Genomic DNA, 25,827 nt, shown 5'->3' with positions numbered 1-25,827 from the left:
ATGTTAAAGGTCCCCAAGGCAGAAGGCCAATTCAGAAAGATTTGAGCGATAAAAGAGAGAAAAAACAAAAACATTTTTGTCATCTATCCAGGGGGACAGGAGGGGAAGTCTTCATAACCCCAAATATTTTTCTTCTTGAATTATACACGCTGCATGAAAGACCAGGAAAGTGGCCAGAATATGTGAAGGGTTCTCCCACACACCTTTTCCATCTGTCCCCTTTGCCCATCAGCTGCCCAAGCTCTCAAAGAGAGACCTCCTTGTGAAACAGAAAATACATATATTGGTCTCTGCCCACAGAGCTCCCAAAATCCTTCTAATTTCTTGTGATAAGAGCATTGGGAGAATTTTTTGTTCTAATACTTGGTCTTTGACCCTGGGTCCTGACACAGGGCTCCTAATTCCCCTGGAATTGTCTGGGTGAGAGGAGCATCTTTTGTTGTAATAAGGTGACCCTTGGTGGGTTCCTGGAGGAGGGCTGCTCACCAGAAAGACCAAGCCAGGATTAGAAGCTTGGAATTTCCCACCCACCCACCCCCATTCTCCAGAGAGGGGAGACAGGCTGGAAATCAAATGAATGATCATGCCTATGTAAGGAAGCCTCTATAAAAATCCCAAAAGTGGAGGGTGGGGGGATGGGATAGCCCAGTGATGGGTATTAAGGAGGGCACATATTGCATGGAGCACTAGGTGTTATACGCAAACAGGGAATCATGGAACACTACATCAAAAACTAATGATGTAATGTATGGTGACTAACATAAAATTTTTTTTAAAAATCCCAAAAGTACCAGTTTCACAGAACTTCTGGGTTGGTGAACTCATGGTGGTACTGAGAGAGGGGTGCTCCTGGAAAGGGCATGGAAGCCCCACACCTCTTCCCACAGGCCTTGCCTATGCACTTGTTCCATCTGGATGTTCACGTGTATCTTTTATCATATCCTTCTATAATAAACTCACTTCCCCCCAACCCTCCCATGAAGAATGGCTAAAAACCCTGGATGTCATTATAAAACAAACATAAGAAGACTGTGAAAGAGGAAAGAAGAAAGCAGCCTGGCTAGGAAACTCAGGATTTGAGGAATGACATGAACAAAATAAAATAACTCACAGATGGGCTTCACAGTGGAGGTAGAGGACACATGAAAGAATCATCGAACATAAAGATAGGTCAATAGAAATTACACAGTCTGAATAACAGAAAAAAATAGGCTGAGAAAATAAACAGAACCTCAGGGATCTGAGGTACAATTATAAAAAATATAACATTCATGTCACTGGAATCCTAGAAGGAAAGGGGAAAAAATGTGGGGCTGAAAAAAAATTAAAAGAAATAATGGCTACAAATTTCACAAATTTGGCAAAAGGCATAAACCTACAGAGTCAAGATGCTGAATGAACCCAGTCAAATTAAGTATACCAATTATAAGAAAATGGCAGAATGAATTTTTAGGAACTGATCCAAATCTATGCTGTCTGCAAAAAAATTCACTTCAAATATAACACAAATATAAGGATAGAAAAGGATACACCACACAAAAGAAAGCAACAGTCACTATATTAATATCAGATCAAGGGGACTTCAGTGAAAGAAAATCACCAGGATCATTAAATTATGATAAAAGGGTCAATCCAACAAGAAAATGTAGCAACCCTTGGTGTATGTACCAAAAAACAGCTGAAATATCCATGAAGAACTGACAGAAAAGGAGAAACAGACAAATCCACAATTACAGTTAAGACTTCAACACCCCTCTCTCTCAACAGTTGATAAAACTCCTAGACAGAAAATCAAGGATACAGGAAAGCTTACCACCAACCAACAGGATCTTATCAACATTTATAGGACATTGCATCCAACAGCATCAGAACACACATTCTTTTTAAGTACCCATGGAACATTCACTAAGATAGACTATATCCTGAGCCATAAAACAAATCAACAAATTTAAAAGAATTTCATCATACAGAGTGTATTCTCTGACCACAATGGCATCAAACTAGAAATCAGTACCAGAAAGATAACAGGAAAATCTCCAAACACTTAGAAATTAAGCAAGATAGTTCTAAATAACCCATGAGTCAGAGGGGAAGTCTTGAGGGAAATAAAAATATAGAACTGAATAAAAATGAAAGTACGATTTATCAAAATATGTAGGATGCAGCTAATGCAGTGCTGGAAAAATATTTATAACACTACATATGTATATTAGAAAGAGTCAAAGTCTCAAAACTCTAAGCTACCACCTCAAGAAACTAGAAAATGAGCAAAATAAACTCAGAACAAGTACGAAGAAGGAAATATAGATAAGAAATCAATAAAACAGAAAACAGAATAGAGAAAAATCAGTGGAACGAAAAGCTGGTTCTTTGTAAAAATCAAGTTCACAAATCTCTAGCAAATGGACAAAGAATAAAAGAGAAGGGCACCTGGGTGGCTCAGCCGGTTAAGCATCTGCTTCAACTCAGGTCATGGTCCCAGGATCCTGGGACCCCACATCGGGCTCCCTGCTCAGCAGGAAGCCTGCTTCTCCCTTTCCCTCTGCCTGCCACTTCCTCCTGCTTGTGCTCTGTCTCTGTCAAATAAATAAAATCTTTAAAAAAAAAAAAAAAGGGATAAAAGAGAAGACAACCCAAATTACGGATAACAGGAATGAAACGGGATATCATCAAGCTCCACAGACATTGAGGCTAATAAGGGATACTATGAAGAACGCTATATACATAAATTTGACAACTTAGATAAAATGGACTAATTCCTTGAAAAGCACAAACTACCAGAACTCACCCAATACAAAATACATCATTTTAACCACCAAAAAAAATCAAATTCATAGCTTAAAACACCCTTAAAGAAAATCTCCAGTCCCAAGTAGTTCACTGAAGAATTTTATTAGACACCTGAAGATGTTCTAAGAGGGAAACACTAACTCATTTTATAAGTCTAGCAATGAACACATGAAATTTGAAGTTAAAAATACAAGACTACATATAACTGCTCAAAATCGGACAGTACCAAAAAAAAGGGGGGGGGAGGGAGAGAGAGAGAGAGAACTAGAGTCCAATATCCCTCGTGAACTTAATCACCAAAATTCTCAACAGAATATTAACAAATGGACTCCAGCAATGTGAAAAAAAACATTATACACCACAACCAAGTGGGTTTATCCCAGGGATATAAGGCTGGTTCAATATTGAAAAGTTAATCAAAGTAACTCACCATATTAATATATTCTTTTTTTTTTTAAGATTTTATTTATTTGTCAGAGAGCACAAGCAGGGGGAGCAGCCAGCAGAGGGGGAAGCAGGCTCCCCACTGAGCAAGGAGCCTGATGAGACCTGAGCTGAAGTCAGACGCTTAACAAACTGAGCCACCCAGGCATCCCATATCAACATATTCTTTTTAAGAAAAATCCCATGATCGGGGCGCCTGGGTGGCTCAGATGGTTGGGCATCTGCCTTCGGCTCAGGTCATGATCCCAGGGTCCTGGGATCGAGCCCCACATCTGGCTCCTGGCTCAATGGGGAGCCTGCTTCTCCCTCTCCCTCTGCCTCTCCCCCTGCTCATGCTCTCTCTCTCTGTATCTCTGTTTCTCGAGTGAATAAATAAAATCTTTAAAAAAGAAGAAGAAGAAGAAAAATCCCATGATCATATCAATTGATGCGGAAAAATTATCTGACAAAATTCAATACTCATTCATAAAAACTCTTTAAAAACTACGAATAGAGAGGAACATCCTCAACTTGATAAAGAACATCCACAAAAAATATACAGAAACATCAAACTTAGTGGTGAAGCTGAATGGTTAAGAATAAGAAAAAGACAAGGACGTATACTCTCATCACTCTTATTCAACACAATACTGGGAATCCTAGCCAGTACAATAAGAAAATGCAAGTTACACAGATTGAAAATGAAGAAATAAAACTGTCCTGATTTGTAGATGACATGGTTGTCTATGTAGAAAATCTCAACAAATCTATCAAAAAAGGGGGAAAAAATACTTCCTGTAATAAATGAGTTTAGAAAAGTCATAGGATACAAGATCAAAATATAAAAGTCAATTATACTTCTATATACTAGCAGCTAACATGTGGAAATTGAAATTAAAACTGTAAGACCATTTATAATTGCTCAAAAAATAAAATACTTAGGAGTGCCTAGCTGGCTCAGTCAGCACAACATGCAAGTCTCGATCTTGGAGTCGTGAGTTCAAGCCCCACAAGTGGCAAAGAGTTTGCTTAAAATAAATAAATAAATAAATAAATAAATAAATAAATTTAAGTGTTAAGAAAAATAAAATAGAATACATAGGTATAAATCTAACAAAACATGTATGAAATCTGTATGCTAAAAACTACAAAACACTAATGAAAGAAATAAAGAGGCAAACAGAAAGATCTGCCGCCTTCGTGGGCTGGAAGATTCAACATAGTAAAAACATCAATTTCCCCCAAATTGATCTAACATTTTAATAGAATGCCTATCAAAATCCCAGCAAAATGTTTTGTAGATACAGAAAAGCCTGTTCTCAAATGTATATGGAAAAGCAAAAGAACTAAATGAGCTAAAACAATTTTTTTTAATATTTTATTTATTTATTTGACAGAGACACAGCGAGAGCAGAAACACAAGCAGGGAGAATGGGAGAGGGAGAAGCAGACTTCCCACTCAGCAGGAAGCCCTGACGTGGGGCTCAATCCCAGGACCCTGGGACCATGACCTGAGCCGAAGGCAGACACTAAAATAGTCATTTAGCCACCCAGGCGCCCCGAGCTAAAACAATTTTGAAAAAGAATAAAACTAGAAAGATTATATAACCTGATGTTAAGACTTACCAGTAATCAAGAGAACGTGGCATTCATGGAGAGACAGCTACACAGATCAATGGAACAGAAATGAGAACCCAGAAATAGAGCCATACTAGTCTGGCCAATTGATTTTTGACAAAGGTACAAAAACAATTCAATGGAAGAAGAATAGTCTTTTCAATAAATGGTGCTGTAGCAACTGGACATCCATAGCAAAAAAATAATAAATAAACCTTTACCTCGGTAATACAAAAATTAACTTGGGGTGCCTGGGTGGCTCAGTTGGTAGAGTGTGTGACTCTTTGATCTTGGGGTTGTAAGTTCAAGCCCCAAATTAGGTATAGAGATTACTTAAAAATAAAACCTTTAAAAAATTTAACTCAAAATGGATCATGGATTTAGATGTAAAATGCAAAACTATGAAACTTTTGGGAAAAAAAATGGAAAATCTTTGGGCCATACAACCAGGCCAAGAGTTCTTAGAAATGATACCAAAAGCATAATCCATAAGAGGAAAAAAAAAAAATCAATAAACTGAATTTCTGTGAAAGACCCTAAGAGGATGAAAAGCAAGCTACTGACAGGAAAAAAATATTTGCAAATCACCTATCTGACAAAGGACTAGTATCTAGACTATATAAAGAACTCTCTAAACTCAACAGTAAAGACAAAACAATCCAGGGAGAAAACTGGCAAAAGACATGAACAGTACTTCACTGAAAAGAATATACAGATGACAAAGAAGTGCATGAAAAGATATTCAATATCACTGTCAGGGAAATGCAAATTAAACCAGGAGATATCACTGCACATCTATCAGAAAAGCTAAAATTTGAGTGTTGATAATACCAGATGCTGGCAAGTATGCAGACAAACTAAGCATCTCATGCATTGCTAACAGGAATGTAAAATGGTAGAGCCATTCTGAAAAAAACAGTTTGGACAGCTCTTTGTAAAATTAAACATATACTTATCATACCATCCAACAATCAAGCTCCTCGGTATTTATCCCTGAGAAATGAAAACTTGTGTCCAAACAAAACCTGTATACAAATATTCGTATCAGATGTATTCGTAATAGCCAAAAACTAGAAACAACCAAAATGCCCTTCAACAATGGAACAGTTGGGCGCCTGGGTGGCTCAGTCGTTAGGCGTCTGACTTCGGCTCAGGTCATGATCCCAGGGTCCTGGGATCGGGTCCCACATCGGGCTCCCTGCTCCGCGGGAAGCCTGCTTCTCCCTCTCCCGCTCCCCCTGCTTGTGTTCCCTCTCTCTCTGTCTCTCTCTCTGTCAATTAAATAAATAAAATCTTTAAAAAAAAAAAAACAATGGAACGATTAAACAAGCTGTGGTCCATCTGTGTCGCGGACCCTGCAATGAAAAGGAATGAACTACTGATACACACAACTCGATGGACCTCAAGGGCATTATGCTGAGTGGGGTAGAAAAACAAAACAAAACAAAAGCCAGTCTCAAAAGATTACATGCTATATGATTCCATTTGTACAACATTCTCCAAACGACAAAATTATGAGATGGAACACAACAGTGGCTTCCATGGGTTACGGATGCGGAGAGCAGGACAGGTGCGTCTAGAAAGAAGCGGCAAGAGGGGGTTCTTTGTGGTTCCGTGTCTTGCTTGTGTTGGTGGTTAGAGGATTGCAAAGGAAAGGAATGGGACTGTACTCCAAGTCCCAGTATACAAAAGGGGTAAAACTGGAATTTCTGTGGTTGAACCAGGACGGGGTACAGAGACAGACAGCCTTCTGCTTCGCCCCCTAATGGTGGCTCCAGAAGCAGCTGTGAATACAAAGGTCTTTGAAGACTCTCAAAGTGGATGACTCAGACTTCTCATTTGCATACCCATAGTACCCTGCATAGAGTACTATCTTTTCAAATTTTAAAAGAATATTTCTTCTAACTGGACATTTCTAACTATGAGAAGTTTACTTATAGAATTTCTTGTGCAAACTAAATAGGGAGTAGCACTCATGGCTAAAGAGCCACCTTCAGTGAACTAGGAGTTGTAGTTACTGGAGTAGTGAGATTGGGGCAGTTGCATTCATACTCTGGTTTCTCTTCAAAACGCATAAATCTTTCGCCTTTTACTAAAGATTTCCGTGGAGAGAAACAATTCTGAGTCTCGCCAATTTTTTGAGGCCTTGCTTTGGGCAAGGCTATATTAGTTGTTGTAAAAAAAGACCTAATTTCAAGAATGAAGATGTGTACTTTTAATACAATTTTTATTCTGCTGTTGTTGTAAGCAATTCTAGTCAGTGATAATCCACAGTCATTAATGAAGCTTTTGAGTTTGCATGATTCCAGTTGGAAACATTGCTTGAAATAAAGAGTCTGAAAATGTTAACAATATACATCTTGGGGCATGTCTGAGACTAGATTTTAAGGGCCTGCACGCCACCACACGACTGAATTTCTGGCTACGTAAGGTCCAATCTCTGAAAGGAAACTTCTATGCAAGGCAGTGGCACACGTTTCTATAAAGAATTTTCTTGGGCTCACAGGTCTGGTTTCTACCGCCTGCCTAATAAGTGACTATGCCTGATAGATTTGGTTTGAGATTTGCTGTCATGAAACTGGGAGCAAAACTATGATGAACTAACTAGCCCTCACCCACCTGGAACAGCATCTTCACATCTCCCACAGGCCCCATGATCTCACTCCTACCCTGCAGCTGCTTCTAACTTCTTTTTAACAGAGACTTATATCACCTGTCATGTTATGATTAACCTTTTAAGGAATGCTGACAGACACTACTTTTAGGGGATGTACTGAGAGAAAGAAGGGTTTCCCCTCCTCCCCGCATCTTTCCCCAAATTTCAGCTCCAAGACACAGTTCAAACTGCCTGGGCTGATCTCTGCTGCTTCTTTCCAAATTCTGTTAGAATAGTTATATAAGGTATGTTGTATAAATTAAGGAAAAAGTTAGCACTTGAACGTGCTAATCGGAAATGCAGTCCCAGAGGGCTGCAATTCGAATAATTCCAATATTGGTATCTAAAGCTGAACCTGAGTTTATTAGCATAAGCAATGTTAAAAATAAATAATTTACAAATGAAGGAAGTGGTGTTCAATATATGTGGGGGGTTGGCAATTTTCTCAGGCTCTAAAACTCTTGTAAGGATGAGGCATGGGTCCCTTGAGCCGGCACCCAGAGCTTCAGGGAGAATCACTCTAAGTCTAGCCTTCCTTTGGTTCTGCGTCCCTTTACTTCCTAAGACTATCCCTGATGAGACTAGCAGAGCGTCTGCTCTCAACCACAGGGTAGGACTGCCTCAGCCTCAGATAAATCTTCCCGCAAAGTGCTGGTTGGAGTACCTAAAGACAGAGAACAGAGGCTTCTCGAGCTTCCAGGAACAGGTTTGATGGCAAGTTTTGTACCTGCCTACTAATAAGTATTGCATGCAAGGCACAATTCAGATCTAGATTCTTTCCTTATAACATACCACTTGGCAGCACAGTTGTGGGACAGGAAGACATTTAATTCCTACACACCTCCAACTGCTGGAATCCACCAAGAATAAAACCAAAGAATTTGATTTTTGTTGAACCACCAAACAGGCTTGGGTCAGTTCAAAACATGACCCTTCTGTTCAAAGCTCAGCTCAAATCCACCTCGTCCAGGGAGCCTTCCCTGGTCACTCCAAGGCTAGAGAGTCTCCCAGCAATTTTTGGCTATGCTAACAAGAGACATTCATCACATGGAAATTCTTGGACAAGAGACAGTCACACGCATGGAAACACTTTGTTAAATGTAATGCCAGGACCGATTTTCAGGCAGGACACACAAATAGGGCCAACCGTCCTGATTGTATGTAACTGGTAGTCTCTTTGGCTTGACTGATGCCTCTCCCCTTTGTTAAATACATAGTGCATCATCTCTGTTGAAGCTGTAGGTCAGCCTGGCTTTCTCAGGGGAAAGAAACCACACCTGTTACTTCCCTGAACCTCTGCAGCCTGGGCCACAAAGCAGTGGGTAAGCAAACAGTCACATGTAAACTCCCTGGTTTGTGGCTGAGAAACATCTCACTCAAAACCTATTCCCCACCATGAGATCTGACTCAGCTTTCATGGGGAACACCCACCCTTCTCTCTACTCCTCTCTCTCCCACACATCAAGGAGAAAACCCAGCAGGGATGAGACTAGGTAAGAGTGTACTGACAGGTAAAGAGCAGGAGTTCTTTATGTCAACAAGAGGGAATCAGGCCCATCGTGTGCTCAGGAACCTTCCTCCCATCACCAGTCTGTGGGTTTCTTGGTCCTACCACGTGGAGATTCTTCAACCAACACCCTCTTTGCCTGAGGGGCTGGCAGAGGGCACAGGAATCTGCCTCTGCTGGGCAGCCCCTCCGTGAAGGGGCAAAGCTGCATAAAATCCAATTTTCTGTTAATAAGGACAAGCTGAAAGTTCTCATGCACAGCCAAACTGCTTATTAATCTGCTCCCATCAGATGGAGGGAAGCAGAGATATAATAAGAACGCTCAAATCATCTCTGAGGGGCTACAGCTTAACGAAAAGGAGGTAAAACCTAAACTCTCTACACCTGCCAGAATTTAGACACATGCAACAAAGCCAGTGTTGCTGAGGGACCAATATTCCTTTACAATAAGCCCCCAATGAGACAGGCATGTTCACCTTAACCCAACAAACACTACTGGATGCCTACTAAATGTCAAGCAAGGGGAGGCAGAGATGAAAGATCCTCCGACATCTCAAACAGATAACTGTTAGATAACAGATTCAGGAAAGAGTCCTGGGAATGGAACTCATAGGAGAGAGAGAAATCGATGCCAACCGGAGGTTGGAGCAAGGAGAGAGGAGTCAGGGAAGGTTCCCTGGGGGCTGGGGGCTGTTCCCCGAGCACAGGAGCATGCACACCAGTCTGCAGGAACTGTCACGGGTAGGAAACATCAAGGCATCTTCAGGGGACGGCAGACAATTCTGTTACTTCGCAGCAAAGGGTGACCACAAGGATCTGCGGAGCCAACACAAGGGAGGGTCAGCAGACAAATGGGGCTAAATGTCAGCTATGGAGTCTGCACTTTATACTGTAAGAAATGGGGAGCATGAATGGCTTCTGAGTAACATGAGACATTAACCCCAGGGATGCACAAACCTTGCTGGGGAGGGGGTGGGGTGGGGGGAAGGACGTAAGGTAAGGGGAGGTGCAGGGGGTGGGCCAGGCAGGAACATCACAAGGGTCCTGAGAGAGGCCCCCAGAAGAAAGGACAATAGCCTGAACCCGTTCACAGTAACTGTCCGCTGCCTTCTGAATAAAGTCCAGACTCCACATATGGTGTCCAAAGCCTTGGTGGTCGGCCTCTATCTATCTTGTACCATCGTCCCCCCACACCCAGCCTCCCAGCCAAGGTATTCTCCCTCTCTCTCATCCAGGTCCAAATACGTGCTCTGCCCTTCACCCACCTTTCCTCCGAGACCGCAGCTGGAATTACCGTGGGTCCAAATCATATGCACCCTCAGCTTCTCCACGGCCCACAGAGGGTTGCATCACCCGCCTCACGGCCCCATCATCACCCTCCCCCAAATCCAGAACCCAGTGAGGAGACTGAGCCCAGAATGTCCTGGCCTTCCAGCACCCAGCCCACCCCCTAGAAGCCTCTCACACAGTGGGTGCTCAAGGAGTATTTGTTCAGGGAATCAAACAGAGCTTTTCGTTTTTTTAAAGTATTGGAATACAGGGGCGCCTGGGTGGCTCAGCCATTAAGCATCTGCCTTCAGCTCAGGTCATGATCCCAGGGTCCTGGGATTGAGCCCCGCATGGGGCTCCCTGCTCGGCGGGAAGCTTGCTTCTCCCTCTCCCACTCCCCCCTGCTTGTGTTCCCTCTCTCACTGGGTCTCTGTCAAATAAATAAAATCTTTAAAAAATATAAAATAAAATAAAGTATTGAAATTACAGAGGAATTAAAAAAAATGAGCTGAATTTTAAAATCTGTAGAGGTGAAACTTGAGTTCTAAATACTGGGTCTCGGGGCGCCTGGGTGGCTCAGTCGTTGGGCGTCTGCCTTCAGCTCAGGTCATGATCCCAGGGTCCTAGGATCGAGCCCCGCATCAGGCTCCCTGCTCCGAGGGAAGCCTGCTTCTCCCTCTCCCACTCCCCCTGCTTGTGTTCCCTCTCTCGCTGTGTCTCTCTCTGTCAAATAAATAAAATCTTTAAAAAAATAAATAAATAAATACTGGGTCTGTACTTTAGAAAAGTACCTCTTTTCTCTTCACATTCAAAGATTTAAATGATCAAGCTTCCCTCCTCTGATCTTGTCTTTTCTTCCTCACCCTTCTGACAGGCACTGAAAATTCCCCTCTGATTCTACTTCTGGAAGAACTTATTATCTACAAGGATGCCCCCATTTCAGAATCTGCCGCAGGAAGGAGCGCCCTCAGGAAAGAAGGAGGAATGGATTACGTGTAAAATTTTTTGTAAGATATTAGGCTTTTGAGAGCTCCCTTCAGTAGCAATCCCCGTCTAGATTTAAATGCTTCTCTGTACAACATTACCTGTTTGCAAGAGAAGGAGAATCAACAAATCTTAACTCAGAAACAAGGATGTTTTCCGTGCAAGGAAAAACATAACCACCACCACAAAAACACACTCTGGGCATCCATTCTGCACCAGGCACACACAGGCTGGGTGCTCTCCATCCAGCATCTCTTTCCCCACAGCCTCCCCTTTCCATGCTCCAGATAACAAAACTGAGGCTCAGAGGAGCTAAAGCATTTTCCAAAATGCAGTAAACTGCATTGTGAACTCAAGTCCATCTAACTCCAAGCCTGTGCTCCTTCCGTTATGCCAATTACCTTGAATCAGGAATAATAAAAGGGGAAAAAATTCACGACAGTACAACCCAACATAGCGCTTCATTTGTTATCAGTTTGATTCAGACCATCCAGATTTACTACAGTCATGCAAGGCACATGGGCACTAAAAAGTTCCCTTTATCGATTGGGACCACTAGCCAGAAAACTAGCCAAAAAAAAAAGACAAGGGGACCACCAAACACCAAGACAGAGAATGGCCCAAAATGGAAAGGGACCAGGCGGGACCCATCCCTGGCCACCCACAGGCTCCCAGCACACACCTGCTCCAGGAAGCCACTGGTTCCTGCAGGAAGGGGCACTTCCAAGCCAGGAAGAGCAGACATTGCAAAGGAGGATGCAAATGCCTCAGCATATGGGATGTGAGCAGTCAGTGACCACTGCACCTACACAAGCTCCCCACCCCCCACATCTGGCATCTCAGCAAGTGCCATCAGCTTCATGCCGAAGAAATTACCAGGCCCAAAGGCATTCCTGATTTGGGCTATAATCCTCCAAACTCCAACATCATCAAAAGGTGGAGGACAGGTCAGCCCCAGATCCCCTTCACTATACTCAGTAAAGCTTCACCTGGATCAGCATCTCCCTAGTACCTCCTTCCCTTTTCCAATCACAGCGAGCCCCTCTGGAACAACATCTCCTCTACTGATGACCTTGCCAAATCCTACCACTCTGTGTAGCTCAGCTGTACAGAAGCAGTTTGTGATGGGCTGTGCCACGGTGGTCTCTCCCTGCTCTGACTATGAACACCGTCCCACTCCGCATATACCCACACATCTCTCTAAATGCAGTTAGTACTGATGCATTTTACTCCAATGTTACAACTCGGCACAGTGGTATTCACTCTTTCCTGCAGTTACATTCAATAAAATACTCACCTCTTCTATTCTAGGCACTAAAGATACCAGATTGATTGATACCAGCACTGTCCCTGTGGGACCCACAGTCTAGTGGAGAATGGATAATATAAAATACAACTGTACAAATATATTCATCATTATAGAGAACAAGACACAATCCAAAGCATTATATCACATCACCCTATGCATTTTCATCATTATCATTTAGCTCGCTCTGTGGCTGTTAGGTTTGTTCATTTACTTACCTTCGGTCTGTCCCCATTAAGAGACAATGGGACAGGAACCTTTTCTGTCTAGAAATGATTTTGTCCCCAACACTCAGTACAGACTTGGGCCCAGAAACAGACCCATTAAAAGTATTATGTGTGGAAGGGGATAAAGAGAGAGGCAGGGAAGTGTCAGGAACAATGAGCACTAAACCCAGCTCAGAGGTCCAGGCAATGCTTCTGTGACAGAGAGCCAACTGGGCTCAGATGTGAAGAGGGAATACGGACCAGACAGGGAAAGGGAGAGAAACAATCCAGAAGAGGAAACAGGCTGAGCAAAAGAAATGGCAAATCAGAAATGGCAGAGGCTGTGTGGGGAGAGCGCCTAAATATTGCGGTAGACCAGTTGTTCTCAAAGACACCCGTCAGTGCTGGAAGACATTATTGATTGTCATGACCTGGGTCATGGATGCAATGAACATCAAATGGATGCAATGGACAAATGGATGCAATGAATGAAAACTCGATTTGCGTCCAACTTTTCAGGGAAACTTCTGGTGGGTAGAACAACAAAAGCCAGAATGGCACCCCATGCAGGGCAGGACATTCTTCCCAGTCCCACAAGAACATGCTGCTGGCATACACTAGGCAGAGCCCAGGGAGACTGCTAAACGTCCTACAATGTACAGAACAGCTCCCCCACAACAAAGAATTATCTGGTCTAAAATGTCAGCAGTGCTGAGTTTAGCAACTGTAACATTTAAGGCATGGACTGGTCAGAGAACATTAAAGTTCTTCTCTAAAGTTCACAATTCCTACTCTCACCAAATATCTTCTTTTGATTAGAATTTAGAGCAGGGTAGCATTTGCTTACCACCTTCCATAACCTCAAAGAAAGGAAATATACATCAAGGAGTGTCCAGAACCTATCAGGCCTCTATATTAGCTGAAATGAGACTTTCAGCAGATATCTGTAAACTCCCTAGCACTACATTTGGCCCCGGGTCTTATGATCTTCACCAAGGACACAGTATCAATTGTCCTTACCTACTGACTATCTACCAGGACTCCTCACTTTCCCCCTAAATCTAAGACTCCAAACTACCCACCCCATTTGCAAGGGATGAGACACAGAAAGATGAGGACAAGAGGTACTCAATGGCACCAGATCGATGGATGGATGGTCAGACAAACAGAGGCATGGACAGCGATTTTTCAGAATGGAGAAGGACTGAGTCCTTGGAGCTCCAAGGGCATGTATCTGTGCTTTATGCACTTTTTCATGAAGGCAGAGTTGTCCTGAATGTTGACACCCCCTGACTCATGCCCTGTTATGGGGGGTGGAGGGAGGGTCTGTCATGGAGAATGCTTAGCAAAGGTCATCGCCCCAGGACTCTACAGCCTTGGCAGGGAGTCAAGCAGCTAGACTTGAAGGAGTGGTGACAGGAGCTGGGAAGTGAGCAAAGACAAAGCCCCTTTGTCTGGAAGTGGCACACACAGCAGGACGGAGCCTGCCCCTTGACAATGAAATCTGCCACAGCTCCAGAACTTGCTGGGGCCTGACCCTCTGTTCAGCTGCTCATCCTGCCTTGCAATGGCTTCTCTTCTCAAGAGCTAGAAGTCTCTTAGTCCAAAATGGGTTGTTTATTTTTGCCCCTGGCAAACAATTCAGTATTGTCTGAAATGCCTGAATTGTAACTATAAGAGGGGGAAAGAGAGAGAGAGAGAGATCTCACCATTTTTTTCTGTTGTAAGAGATCCAATAGTGAAATATTTCTAAAGAGTAGATCTTAGACACTCACTAGGGCTCATCTCAAATTCCACTACGATGGAAGTTTCCCAGATTTCCTCATCTCTGAAGTGGGCACACTGTAAGTGGGAAGACTGTAAGGCATCCACCTTACAGTCTTACTAATATCCTAAAAGGGCTTAAGTCAGAAACAGTTACAAATGGATGCAATGAATGAAAACTCGATTTGCGTCCAACTTTTCAGGGAAACTTCTGGTGGGTAGAACAAAAAAAGCCGGAATGGCACCCCATGCAGGACAGGACATTCTTCCCAGTCCCACAAGAACATGGGCTTTCCATCTAATACAGTGGCTCCATACAGAGCCAAAGCTGGAAAGAAGGGACAGATTACCCTAGAAAATCAAAATAGAAATTGAAGTAAACTTGCTGCAATTCTAAGCAAGACCTGCAACTCTCACAGTAGAAAAATAGCAGCAATAGGCAGTGCCCAGCTTGGAAATGAATGGTCTTCCAAAAGCTCATTTGTTAAGTTGGGTGTTTGGAACTTGGAATGCAAGCATTATTTTATGTCCCAAGCCAGCCCACAAACACTGATTGAACTTAAAATATATCTGGCACACTAAATACTTAGAGCAAAAACAGTAGAAAGCAATGTTTTTATATCATTTTTAAAATCTATCAAAATAAAAAAATAAAAATAAAAATCTATCCAAATGCTTAGAAAAACAAATACACAGCTCATCAGTAGCCAAATACAATAGTAATACAAAATACTGAAACCAGGTTTGAAAACTGAGAAGCTTTATCATTTATCCACCAAGTACCTTCTTTAATCCTCCAAATAAAGTGCCAATCTCCAGGGCAAACTGTCGATCCAGCTCCTCTTCATGTTCTGACAAGAAAAACAGTTTTTCATTAGTCAGTTTTATTTAAAATTGGGTTGGTTTAATAGAAGAACCACTAAGAGAAACTGGAATATGTTCTGGAAAAGCTGCCTGTGGACTGAGCTACAGACATGGAGACACGTCAGACTCCTTGACCTTCCACTCCAGTTTCCTGTGACCTAAGTTCCTGGAAATACAGAGTGGGGCTGATGGAAATGTCCCCTTCGATTGTAATAAGGGTCACAAACGGAGAGGGATCAAGAAAAAAAGCTTTCAGCAACAGGAACCAAGGGGGGAATTAGTGCAAATGCCTCACCTGTATAGGTGGTGAAGAATTATTTTAAACAGATCATGCCACAAAATGATGGCGATCACAGCCCCATGATATGGACATAATGCTAACAAGATTATAAAGTGAAGTCATATAATAGTAATAAGTATACAACTGGTTTTAAAAAAAAAAAGCATAACAAAATATTCAAATACTTCTTAAGGGTGTACAATAACCAGGCACACACCGTGATATACCAGGAATGAAACAAAACAAGACTGGTGCGGCCTTTGCCTGGGCCTTGTGGTACCCCAAAAGGCTCAGGGTATACAAACAAGGGAAAACCAGTGCTTCTCAGACCAACAAACCTACAAAACCACAGAAGAACTGAAAAGGAACTACCCAGAAAGATTGCAGAAAAACCAGGAGAGTGTGTAGTCATTAAGACATAATCCTGAAAGGACGCTGGTTTCACAGTAGGATCCAGGGGCAGAGACACACACACACACACACACACACACACACACACACACACACACAAAGGGCGGGTGGGAGCACTGGCCCAGGGTGCCACATGGCCCAGCTCCGGGACACATTGCCACCACATCCCACAGGGTGCAGGGGGCGCTGTGGAGGTGTGTCACTGCAGCAGGGCTCTGGTTCTTCCTGTTAACAGCTGCACACACATCACGTTGTGTGTGCGTGAATTGTGCACAGACTCAAGTCCCAGGGAAGAGCCCACAAACAAAGGGCAAACAACTGCAATCCAACAAAGAAGTTAACAGGAACCTCCTAAAATTCATTAACACAAAGAAGGTGGGAAAACCTCTCTGCCTCTTGCCTCTTCTGTTTTGGCTTCACTTACATACAAAGAGTAACCTCTACAAACATCAGAATTGTGCAGAACTGAAACAAAGCAAAAACTTTGTGTTTGTTTTTTGCTTTTTTAAAAGGGTACAGAGGCAGTGAAATTTACATGTGAAAGCACCCGACTTCCTGAAACTAGAACGCAGCTCCCCCTAGTGGGAAAAAGGAATCTGCGCAGGTAGGAGAAAAATGAAATCCTGTCTGGTGATGCCCAATGGAAATACTGAGACACAATTTTTAAAAGTAAAAAAAGATGAAATTTTAGTATATCTTATTTATCTCAACATGGAATCAGTATTAAACAATTACGAATGAGTCATTCTACATCCCTTTTTTAAGATTTTATTTGACAGAGAGAGAGAGAGCACAGCAGGGGGAGTGGCAGGCAGAGGGAGAGGGAGAAGCAGGCTCCCCGCAGGGCAGGGAGCCCGAGGTGGGACTCCATCCCAGGACCCGGGGATCATGACCTGAGCCGAAGGCAGTCGCTTAGCCAACTGAGCCACTCAGGTGCCCTACATCCCTTTTTCTTACTAATTCTTCAAAATCCAATACACATGTTATCCTTACAGCACATTTCAATTTGAAGTGGCCCCATTTTAAGTGCTGGTACAGCTAATGGCTACAGTACTGGACAGCACAGCTCTAAACCAAAAATCCTCTCTCAGGTTTGGAGAATTTCTACAATTCACCCTTGTCTGATTCCTTGACACAAATACTATACAACATACATTTGCAACCTCTTTGGAATCCACCGTCTTCAAGCAGTCTTAAGTTAGCTGAAAATGCATGGCTACAGAATTTGGTTGATAGAGGAGAAAGGCCGTTGAGAAGCTGTAGTGGGAAATCTTTCCCTAAAGAGCTTCGGCCCTCAGAATTTCTCTGACGAGACCCTTCAGCTAGAGATCCTATATCCTCACTCAGGGCAAGAGTTTTCATCCTACCTCACATACACTCAAGCAAAAGGACCCTGCAAACAGAGAGAAGCCTTCTCTGCCTGAGCAATTTTCTCCACACCACACAGGGCTGACTCTCAGGCAGAACCAGCTCTTTCTTCGAGGTGCCCTGGTTCTATTTCCCAAAATTCAGCGCTCCACAAAACTGCCTCAGAGCATAGAAATGAAGCAATTTCTGTTGATGAACCCTCATTACTAAATCAGCTGTTGACTCTCCCCACTCCAACCACCACCCAACAAGAGGATACATCAAAGCCCCATTCTACCTACTGAGGGAGAGGATTTGCATTTTAATCGATGCCAATGAGCTGCGGTGGTAAACCATTTACTTAAAAGTGCTAACTAACCTCCCCCTTTCACCCTCAACATTCTGATAGGACATCATTTCTGGGGTGGGGTGGGGGGTAATTAGAAGGCAATAATCAGGAAGAGGAGGAGACACACACACACCCTCATCTGACACAAGCCACTGCCGAGGACCAGCACACCCAATCATGGCTTCACATGTCCTGCTGTTTCCATGCATTTGAAAAATTCCAATCAGCTCCTACTGATTCTTTCTTTCTCTAGGAAGCCGCTGGGTACAGCAGATTGTGGCAGTAAATGAGTAGAGAAAGGGAGCAGAAAAGATGGGCTTCTCCAGAGAAAAGAATTTGACGATAACCAACTCTCAAAAATTCATATAAAATGTCATATAGAAGGATGAGAAAGTGCTGGTTTTCCCATGACAACTCTTGAGAACTGGGGTCCCCCTCCTTCCCTGTCCCAAACCCCATTCAGGGAATGAAAAGTTGATGTAGAAATAGCCCAAGCAAAAGCAAATCATATATGTAAATAGGATACAAAGCAACATACAATATAAATGGCCTCCAAATCTCCCAAATAAGGCTGCTCATCTGTTACCTGAAAGAGTTCTGGGGTCTATCAAGGCAAGCCACCAGGCACACAATTTGCATGGGAATCCTTGGGGCTCCCGAGAGAGGTTCAAGTGCCCCAGACTGAGATGCAAACACTCCAGCAGAGAGGAAGCCGTAAGCTCTGGGCATGTTCCTTTGTGTCTGACAGACGGCAGGGAGCACTGGCTAGAGGAGTGAGGAGCTGTGGAGTCTAACACAAAAGGTTGCCTTCACATGCCCTCCAGCTCAGGCCCTGTCCCAAGTCACTGTGACAAGTTTACTACAGGTGTTAAGAAAGTCGACTCTGGCTGGGGGCGCCTGGGTGGCTCAGTCGTTAAGTGTCTGCCTTCAGCTCTGGTCATGATCCCGAGGTCCTGGAATTAAGCCCCACATCGGGCTCCCCGCTCAGCAGGAGGCCTGCTTCTCCCTCTACCCCACTCCCTCATGCACTCTCTCTCTCTGGTTCTCTCTCTCAAATAAGTAAAATCTTAAAAAAAAAAAAAAATCGACTCTCTGGAAGCCAACACTCCCCTCCCTTGAGGGCCAGTGTCCACATAGGAGGAGAAGGCCCGTGTGAGCCTGAGAGGAAGGGGGTAGGCCAGCAAGCTTGGATTCCCAGTAGGAAAGGTGGAGCTCTAACGTTTCCCACCACCCTGGCCACAGGTGACAGAGGAAACAGGGTGAACCGTAACATGAAGCCCGACACACACTATCGATGCTGGCCATCAAGACACACTGCCCACACCATAAAACCCCCACAGGGGCTATGCACTTGGGTCCTTTCACAAAAGACCTGTTAACTGAAGGACCCCTGGTGGCCCTCCCATGGTTCCAAGGCCACCTGTTCAAAGACAGGACCAGGGGTAGCCCCCATTACCCACCCCCAAGGCCACCCACGCCGCACTGGGCCCCACAGAGTTGCAGCTGGCTGGCAACCAAATTCCTCTGGTCACAAAAGCAAGTGGGGAAAATTACCTCCTGATTACAAAGCCCGCCCCTCATGAGAGGTTAGTGTGTTAGGAACACAAAGAAGAATCTGTAAATGTGCTGCTATCTCCTTTCCTTATAAACTGAGACTAGTGATGTGATAAGAACAGGTGAGTTTAGGAATAAACAGAGGGTAGAAGGTGAAAATGTTCAACTATAATTGTATTCCACTTTCAGAACACCTACTACATAAACAAAGAAATTGGACATGGCAATTCAAATGAATCATTTGTTCATACTTGCTTAAATATATGCTTCCTGGTGCTACAGAGTTTATTTAGAGAAACATTAACCTTTGGGGCGCCTGGGTGGCTCAGTCGTTAAGCATCTGCCTTCGGCTCAGGTCATGGTCCCAGGGTCCTGGGATGGAGCCCCGCATCGGGCTCCTGCTCCGCAGGAAGCCTGCTTCTCCCTCTCCCACTCCCCCTGCTTGTGTTCCCTCTCTCGCTGTGTCTCTCTCTGTCGGATAAATAAAATCTTTAAAAAAATAAAAAAAAAGAAACAGTAACCTTTGCTCACTCAAGTTTTTAAAAATGAAAATAAAGTGTCTGTGAAATGGAAATGCAAATTTATGGAAAATACCACTCTGTTTATAAAAATGTCCCTAATATGCAACTTTTCAGGAAGAGAGTCACACCATAAAACTTGAACCTGGGCTCTGGAAAGCCGAAAGGATCTAGGGTGGCCTACAGTTCAACAGAGAGTAATTGTCACAGAAAAAATAAAAATGGTAGAATTTATAAATAAACCCAAGAGATTGTTTTTTGAAAAAGAGAACAGATCCACTAAGTAGACAAAACCTTTGCTAAATTCCGTAAAACAGAAAAAATGAGACGTGTGTTTCAAAACATTATGCGATCTACAACTGGATGTTAATACATTTGAAAATTTCAATGAAAAGGAAAAATATAGGGGTGCCTGGCTGGCTCAGATGGTGGAGCATGCAATCTTGATCTCAGGGTTTTGAATTCGAGCCCCACGTTGGGTGTGAGTTCAAGCCCCATGTTGGGTGTAGAGATTATGTAAAAATAAAATCTAAAACAAAAAAAGAAAAATATAAATTACTCAAACTGACTTAAGAAAACCTAAATATAACCTGAAATAACTGAAAGATACTGAAGTTTTCAGTGAATCTATTTCCAAAGAGTCCATGCCTAGACAAACTTACAAGTGAATATCAAATTTTGATGCTGACATCTCGTACACTATTTAAATAGTTCCAAGCATGCACAATGAAAAACTTCCCCATTTTATAAAGTTAACAGAATGCTGATATTAAAATCTGATGAAACAAAAAATAAAACCACACCAACGAATCTCACTTAGAAATTAATAATTAAAAAAAACAAATTTGGAAAGAAGCAGTGTATTTAAATATACCATAGTCATAGGTTTCTTGTAGGAATCCATATAAGCCATACTGGAAAATGTATAACTTTAAAATATGTCAACAGCTTGAAAGGGAAAAAACTATGCAATCATCTGAATAGATGCTTTAAAAATGAATTCAACATTTACTGCTGATTTTTTTGTTGTTGTTAAAGATTTTATTTATTTATTTATTTGACAGAGACACAGCTAGAGAGGGAACACAAGCAGGGGGAGTGGGAGAGGGAGAAGCAGGCTCCTGGCTGAGCAGGGAGCCTGATGTGGGGTTCGATCCCAGGACCCTGGGATCAGGGCCAGAGCCAAAGGCAGACGCTTAACGACTGAGCCACCCAGGCGCCCCCACTGCTGATTTTAAAAAATTTAGTTAAAGGGAGCTAGCCAGATTCCTTAGCACAATTTAAAAAAAGAAAGAAAAGTTTATTCAATTTTTCAGTAATGCTAAAAACAATATAGGGATTTCCATTAAAATTAGAATTAAAATAAAAATAGCATTCTTTCCCAACTACTATATTGTTCTAAAAGTCCCAGCTAATCAATCATAGATGAAGCAAGACCATTAGCATGATCTGCAGATGATGTTATCTAAACACAAAAATTAGGAAAATCAAAAATAAGTTAATGGAACATTAAGAGAATTCAATAAATAGTTGGAATTTAACATACATAAACCAGAATATATACCTTTAGACCAGAAATAATCAGCTACAAATTATAGGAAATATAATTGGAAAATTTCCCAATCATAAAAGGAAAAAGAAAAAAAGGACTCAATCTGAGGAATTTTAGCAGGACCTGTTATGAAAAAGATCAGCAACCTTTACTAAGGGAAATAACAGAAGACCCTGAATGAATAAAGAAAAAATACCACATCTGTGGGTGGAAAAATACAATATTATAAGAATATTAATTATTTACAAATTAATTTCCTGCAATTCTAATTAAAACCCTAATGAGATTTTTTTCAGAACAGTTTCAAATATGTATATGGAAGAATAAACCAGTGAGAATAGCTAAGTGTGGAAATGAAGAACGATGAGCAGTAACTTATTCCACCAGATACTCAAATATTTTATAAAGCATTTTTTAATTAAAACAGTACAGTAATGATGTATAAATTGATTGAGAAATCAATGAAACAGAAAAGACAGCTCCCCCCCCAAAACAGTCTGGTGTCTATATAAGCATTTAGCAATGAGAGGAGCACCTGGGTGGCTCAGTTGGTTAAGCGGCTGACTCTTGGTTTTGGCTCAGGTCTTGATCTCCCAGTCGTGGGATCGAGCCCCACCTTGGGCTCTGTGCTGCACGGAGTCTGTTTCAGATTCTCTTCCCCTCTGCCCCTTTCCCCACTCACACACATGCACATGTGTGTCCATTCTCTGTCACTAATAAAATCTTCTAAAAAAAGAATGTAGCAAATCAAGATTGCATCATAATTCAATATGAAAAGAAATAGTTAATCATGCTTGGTTATCTATTTGGGAAAAAATAATTTAACTTTTCACTTCAATCATACACCAAATACATGTGAGATGGGCTAAAGAAGAAAGGCTCAACTTGTTGAAACACAAGAGGGACACTCTCCAAAAGAAGAAGTATTATTGGCACAACCTTCCTGGAGAACAGTCTGGGGAAGTCTATCAAGAACCTTAAAAATATTCATGTAGTTTGACTCTGCAATGCCTCTTCTGGAAATCCTTCTGAGAAAAGCTATCAGGTATGATACAACAATATAAATAGATTCCTTACAAAATAAGTGAGCTACACATTCAACTCATACAGTTGGAATGAAAAGAACAGAGCAAATCCAAAGAAACAATAAGAAATAATAAGAGCAGAAATCAGTGAATTGGAGAACAAAAGGAAACAACTGAGAAACCGAACAAAGCCAAATCTGGAAAGATTCCTATGCTCTCTGGCACAATTGATCAAAGCAGAAAAAGAGGGAGGAAGGGAGGGAGGGAGGGAGGGAGGGAGGGAAGAAGATGTAAAACAAAATACACAGTAAGAGAGGAAAGCAAAACGACAGAAACCAAAAAATTTTAAATATGAGTATTATGAACCACACTATACTAATCAAATTGAAAACCTACATAACTGCATAGATCCCTAGAAAGCTACAAAATGTCAAAATAGTACAAGAAGAAATAAACCTGAATATAAACCAATAAATAAATTGAAGCAGTAGTCTAAGACTTCCCCTTCCAGCTGCTTTCCCAGGTGACTGCCACTCACTCAGGTTTTTACTGATGACAATTCGACTCTTTTCATTTCAAGAACTGCATCAAACTGATAAGAACACTACAATATAGGGGTCTCTTTTAGGTGGGAGCATTAACTCTTTCAAGGTCACTGCACGGCAGATCTCATCTTTCCTCATGTTAAGTGTACGCAGAGGGACATAAAAGTGTTTCTACATCTGAACCACAAGGGCATACACTTGACGCAGTAGGTCTGGATTAGCCACAGTGCTACAGAGCTCGAGGGGAGAAGTCACCAAGCACAGCAGATCCCCACCACCCCAACCCAAGTATTTCCACGTGACTTAGAGATGCTCTACACCTGGTAGAGTTGGGAGGAAGAAGGGCTGTTCTGTTCAGTCCCTGTTGTGAATTTACCAAAAGATTCCATTTGAGAAGGCCGTTAGAATCAATCTGCTGTCCCTAATGGCCTGACAACCCTGCTTCCCCAGACAGAGTGCAGTGAACAGGCTGCCTGGTCTGCACCCAGAGAAAGCAGCCATGCAGATACCCACTGGTGGCATTTCACTTAGTGGGTAAGTTTTGAGCCTGTATTATGTTCTAGGCACTCTATTTGCTCCAGATACAAACATCCCAAAAAAGTTTACAGAAGAAACAGTTTTCCCGGTGACCTACTTCTATCATGCAGCTAAGGAGCACTTTTTGCCAAACTAGACAGTAAGACATGGAGCCAAGAAGACTTAACATTGCACCATTAAACATATTTTGGCAAGACAAGGGGATCCGGCTTCCATGAGCTGAACTGGCAAAAGTATTAGAGAAAGAAGACATTTCTTGGGAGTAACCTGAGAAACACTTTGGCACTGACATTTAAAGGAAAACAGAGGATAAAAGAAGCTTCAGGCTAGGGAGTGGTTACTAATAAGTCAAACAGCATGACAGCCTCTGAATCAGCTGAGGTGCAGAAAAGCTTCATACTATCCACAGAAGGATCCCATCCCAGCAGCCAGCAGGACACAGAAAGGAAACATTTTATTCCAATTTTTGATAAAATTTTATAGTAGAATAGACAAAAGGGCTTCCTCTTTTAAAGCGAGGTGCTTTAGGAATTAAATTATCAATAAATATGAGTGGCAGAACAGAACAAATATTGGGTCTCAAGTTGGACACCTCTGAGTTTAAACCCAGTTCCATTAGAACTTATTAAATGTGTGACCTTAGACAAGTTATATTTGTCAGCCTCTGTATCCTCATCTGGGTAAAAAACATACAACACCCATTGTAATAGACTCCTAAGAGGATGGCCATAAATTCTATGCACATGCATGCTGCTCCAGCCATAAAGAGGTGTAGTCTTTACTCCCCTTGAATCTGGACTGGAGCTGTGATTTGCTTTCACCAATAAATGAGGCGGAAGTGAACTGCACAACTTCCCAGGCTGAGCTTCAAGAGATCTGTAGCTTCTGCTTTTGTGTACTTGCAATACTCCCTCTTGACCCCAGCTGTCCTGTTATAAGAAATATAAACCATGTGGAGAGCCATGCAGAGAGAACCTCTGCATGCTAGCTGACAGCCCCCCACTGAGGTCTTGGCTAGCCACATGAGTGAGCCACCAGACGACTGCAGCCCCACCTAACAACACACAAAGCAGAAGACCTGCCCTGCTGAGTCCAGTAGAGGTTTGTTAAAAACAAACTCATGGACAAAGACTCACAAAAATGAGTTAGTGTAATCCATAACATCAACAAGCCAAAAAAGAAAAACCAATGGTCTTATCAATACAGGCACAAAAAGCATTCGACAAAATCCAACACCCATTTACAAATAACTCTCAGCAAACTAGAAATAGAAGGGAACTTCCTCAACTGGATTAAGAACACTTACAAAAAACCTACAGTGAACATCATACTTAATGGTCAGAAAGCTTTCCTGCTAAGACCAGGAGAAAAGGCAAAAGTGTCCCCTCTCACCACTCCTTTTCAATATCATAATGGGAGTCCTAGATAGTGCAATAAGAAAATGAAATAAAAGGTATACAAAATGGAGGGCACCTGGATGGCTCAGTTAGGCATCTGCCTTTGGCTCAGGTCATGATCCCAGGGGTCTGGGATCGAGCCCCACATAGGGCTCCCTGCTTAGCAGGGAGCCTACTTCTCCCTCTCCCTCTGCCATTCCCCCTGCTTGTGCTCTCTGGCTCTATCTCTCTGTCAAATAAATTAATAAAATCTTAAAAAAAAAAAGTATACTGAATGGAAAGGAAGAAATAAAATTGTCTTTGTACGCAGATAATACAAATAGCTATGTAGAAAATCCGAAGAATCTACAAAAAAACTGCTGGAACCAATAAGTGATTATAGCAAGGTTACAGGATACAGGATTTATATGCAAAAGTCAATTACTTTCCTATAGATCAGCAATGAACAAGTGAAATTTACAATTAAGAACACAATACCATTTATGTTAGCACCCCAAAAAGTGAAATACTTAGCTATAAATCTAACAAAATACATACAAGTTATATGTTAGGAGAACTAGAAAACTCTGATGAATAAAAAAAAAATCGAGATATTCCATGTTCATGGATAGGAAGATGACTCAATATTGTTAAGATGTCAGTTCTACTCAACTTCATGTATAGATTCAATGCAATCCAAATCAAAATCCCAGCAAGTCCCTTTTGGATACTGACAACATGATTCTAAAATTTATATGGAGAGGCAAAAGATCCAGAATAGCCAACACAATATTGAAGGAGAAGAACAAAGTCAAAGTCATCCAATTTTAAGACTTACTATGAAGCCTCAGTATCCAAGAGCCTGTGGCATTGGTGAAAGAACAGACAAATAGAGGAATAGAAAGCCAAGTAAAAGACCCACATAAATTCAGTAAACTGACCTTTGA

The 25,827-nt window shown here is 42.1% G+C and overlaps 1 protein-coding gene and 1 non-coding gene across 7 annotated transcripts in view; one reads left to right on the top strand and one right to left on the bottom strand.

Moving 5' to 3' along the window:
- Positions 1-25,827, bottom strand: part of HHAT (hedgehog acyltransferase) — a 328,768-nt gene that overhangs the window by 287,064 nt on the left and 15,877 nt on the right. For all 6 annotated transcript variants that reach the window (XR_015766435.1, XM_088016786.1, XM_088016784.1 and 3 more), the window contains exon 3: positions 15,306-15,373. Coding sequence is in view for 5 of the 6 variants with exons in the window: in XM_088016786.1 (XP_087872912.1) it covers positions 15,306-15,373 (68 nt within the window). In the remaining variant the exon portion in view is untranslated. The remainder of the gene's footprint in view (positions 1-15,305; positions 15,374-25,827) is intronic.
- LOC114225969 (U5 spliceosomal RNA) lies at positions 6,879-6,993 on the top strand. Its single transcript, XR_003612652.2, has one exon. It is a non-coding gene; the product is annotated as a U5 spliceosomal RNA (small nuclear RNA).

The sequence above is a fragment of the Eumetopias jubatus genome, unplaced genomic scaffold (assembly GCF_037043125.1).
Source record: "Eumetopias jubatus isolate StellerSeaLion01/CBP00866 unplaced genomic scaffold, mEumJub1_p1.0 scaffold_12, whole genome shotgun sequence".
NCBI lineage: Eukaryota > Metazoa > Chordata > Mammalia > Carnivora > Otariidae > Eumetopias > Eumetopias jubatus.
This window is presented reverse-complemented; position numbering and strand designations above follow the sequence as displayed.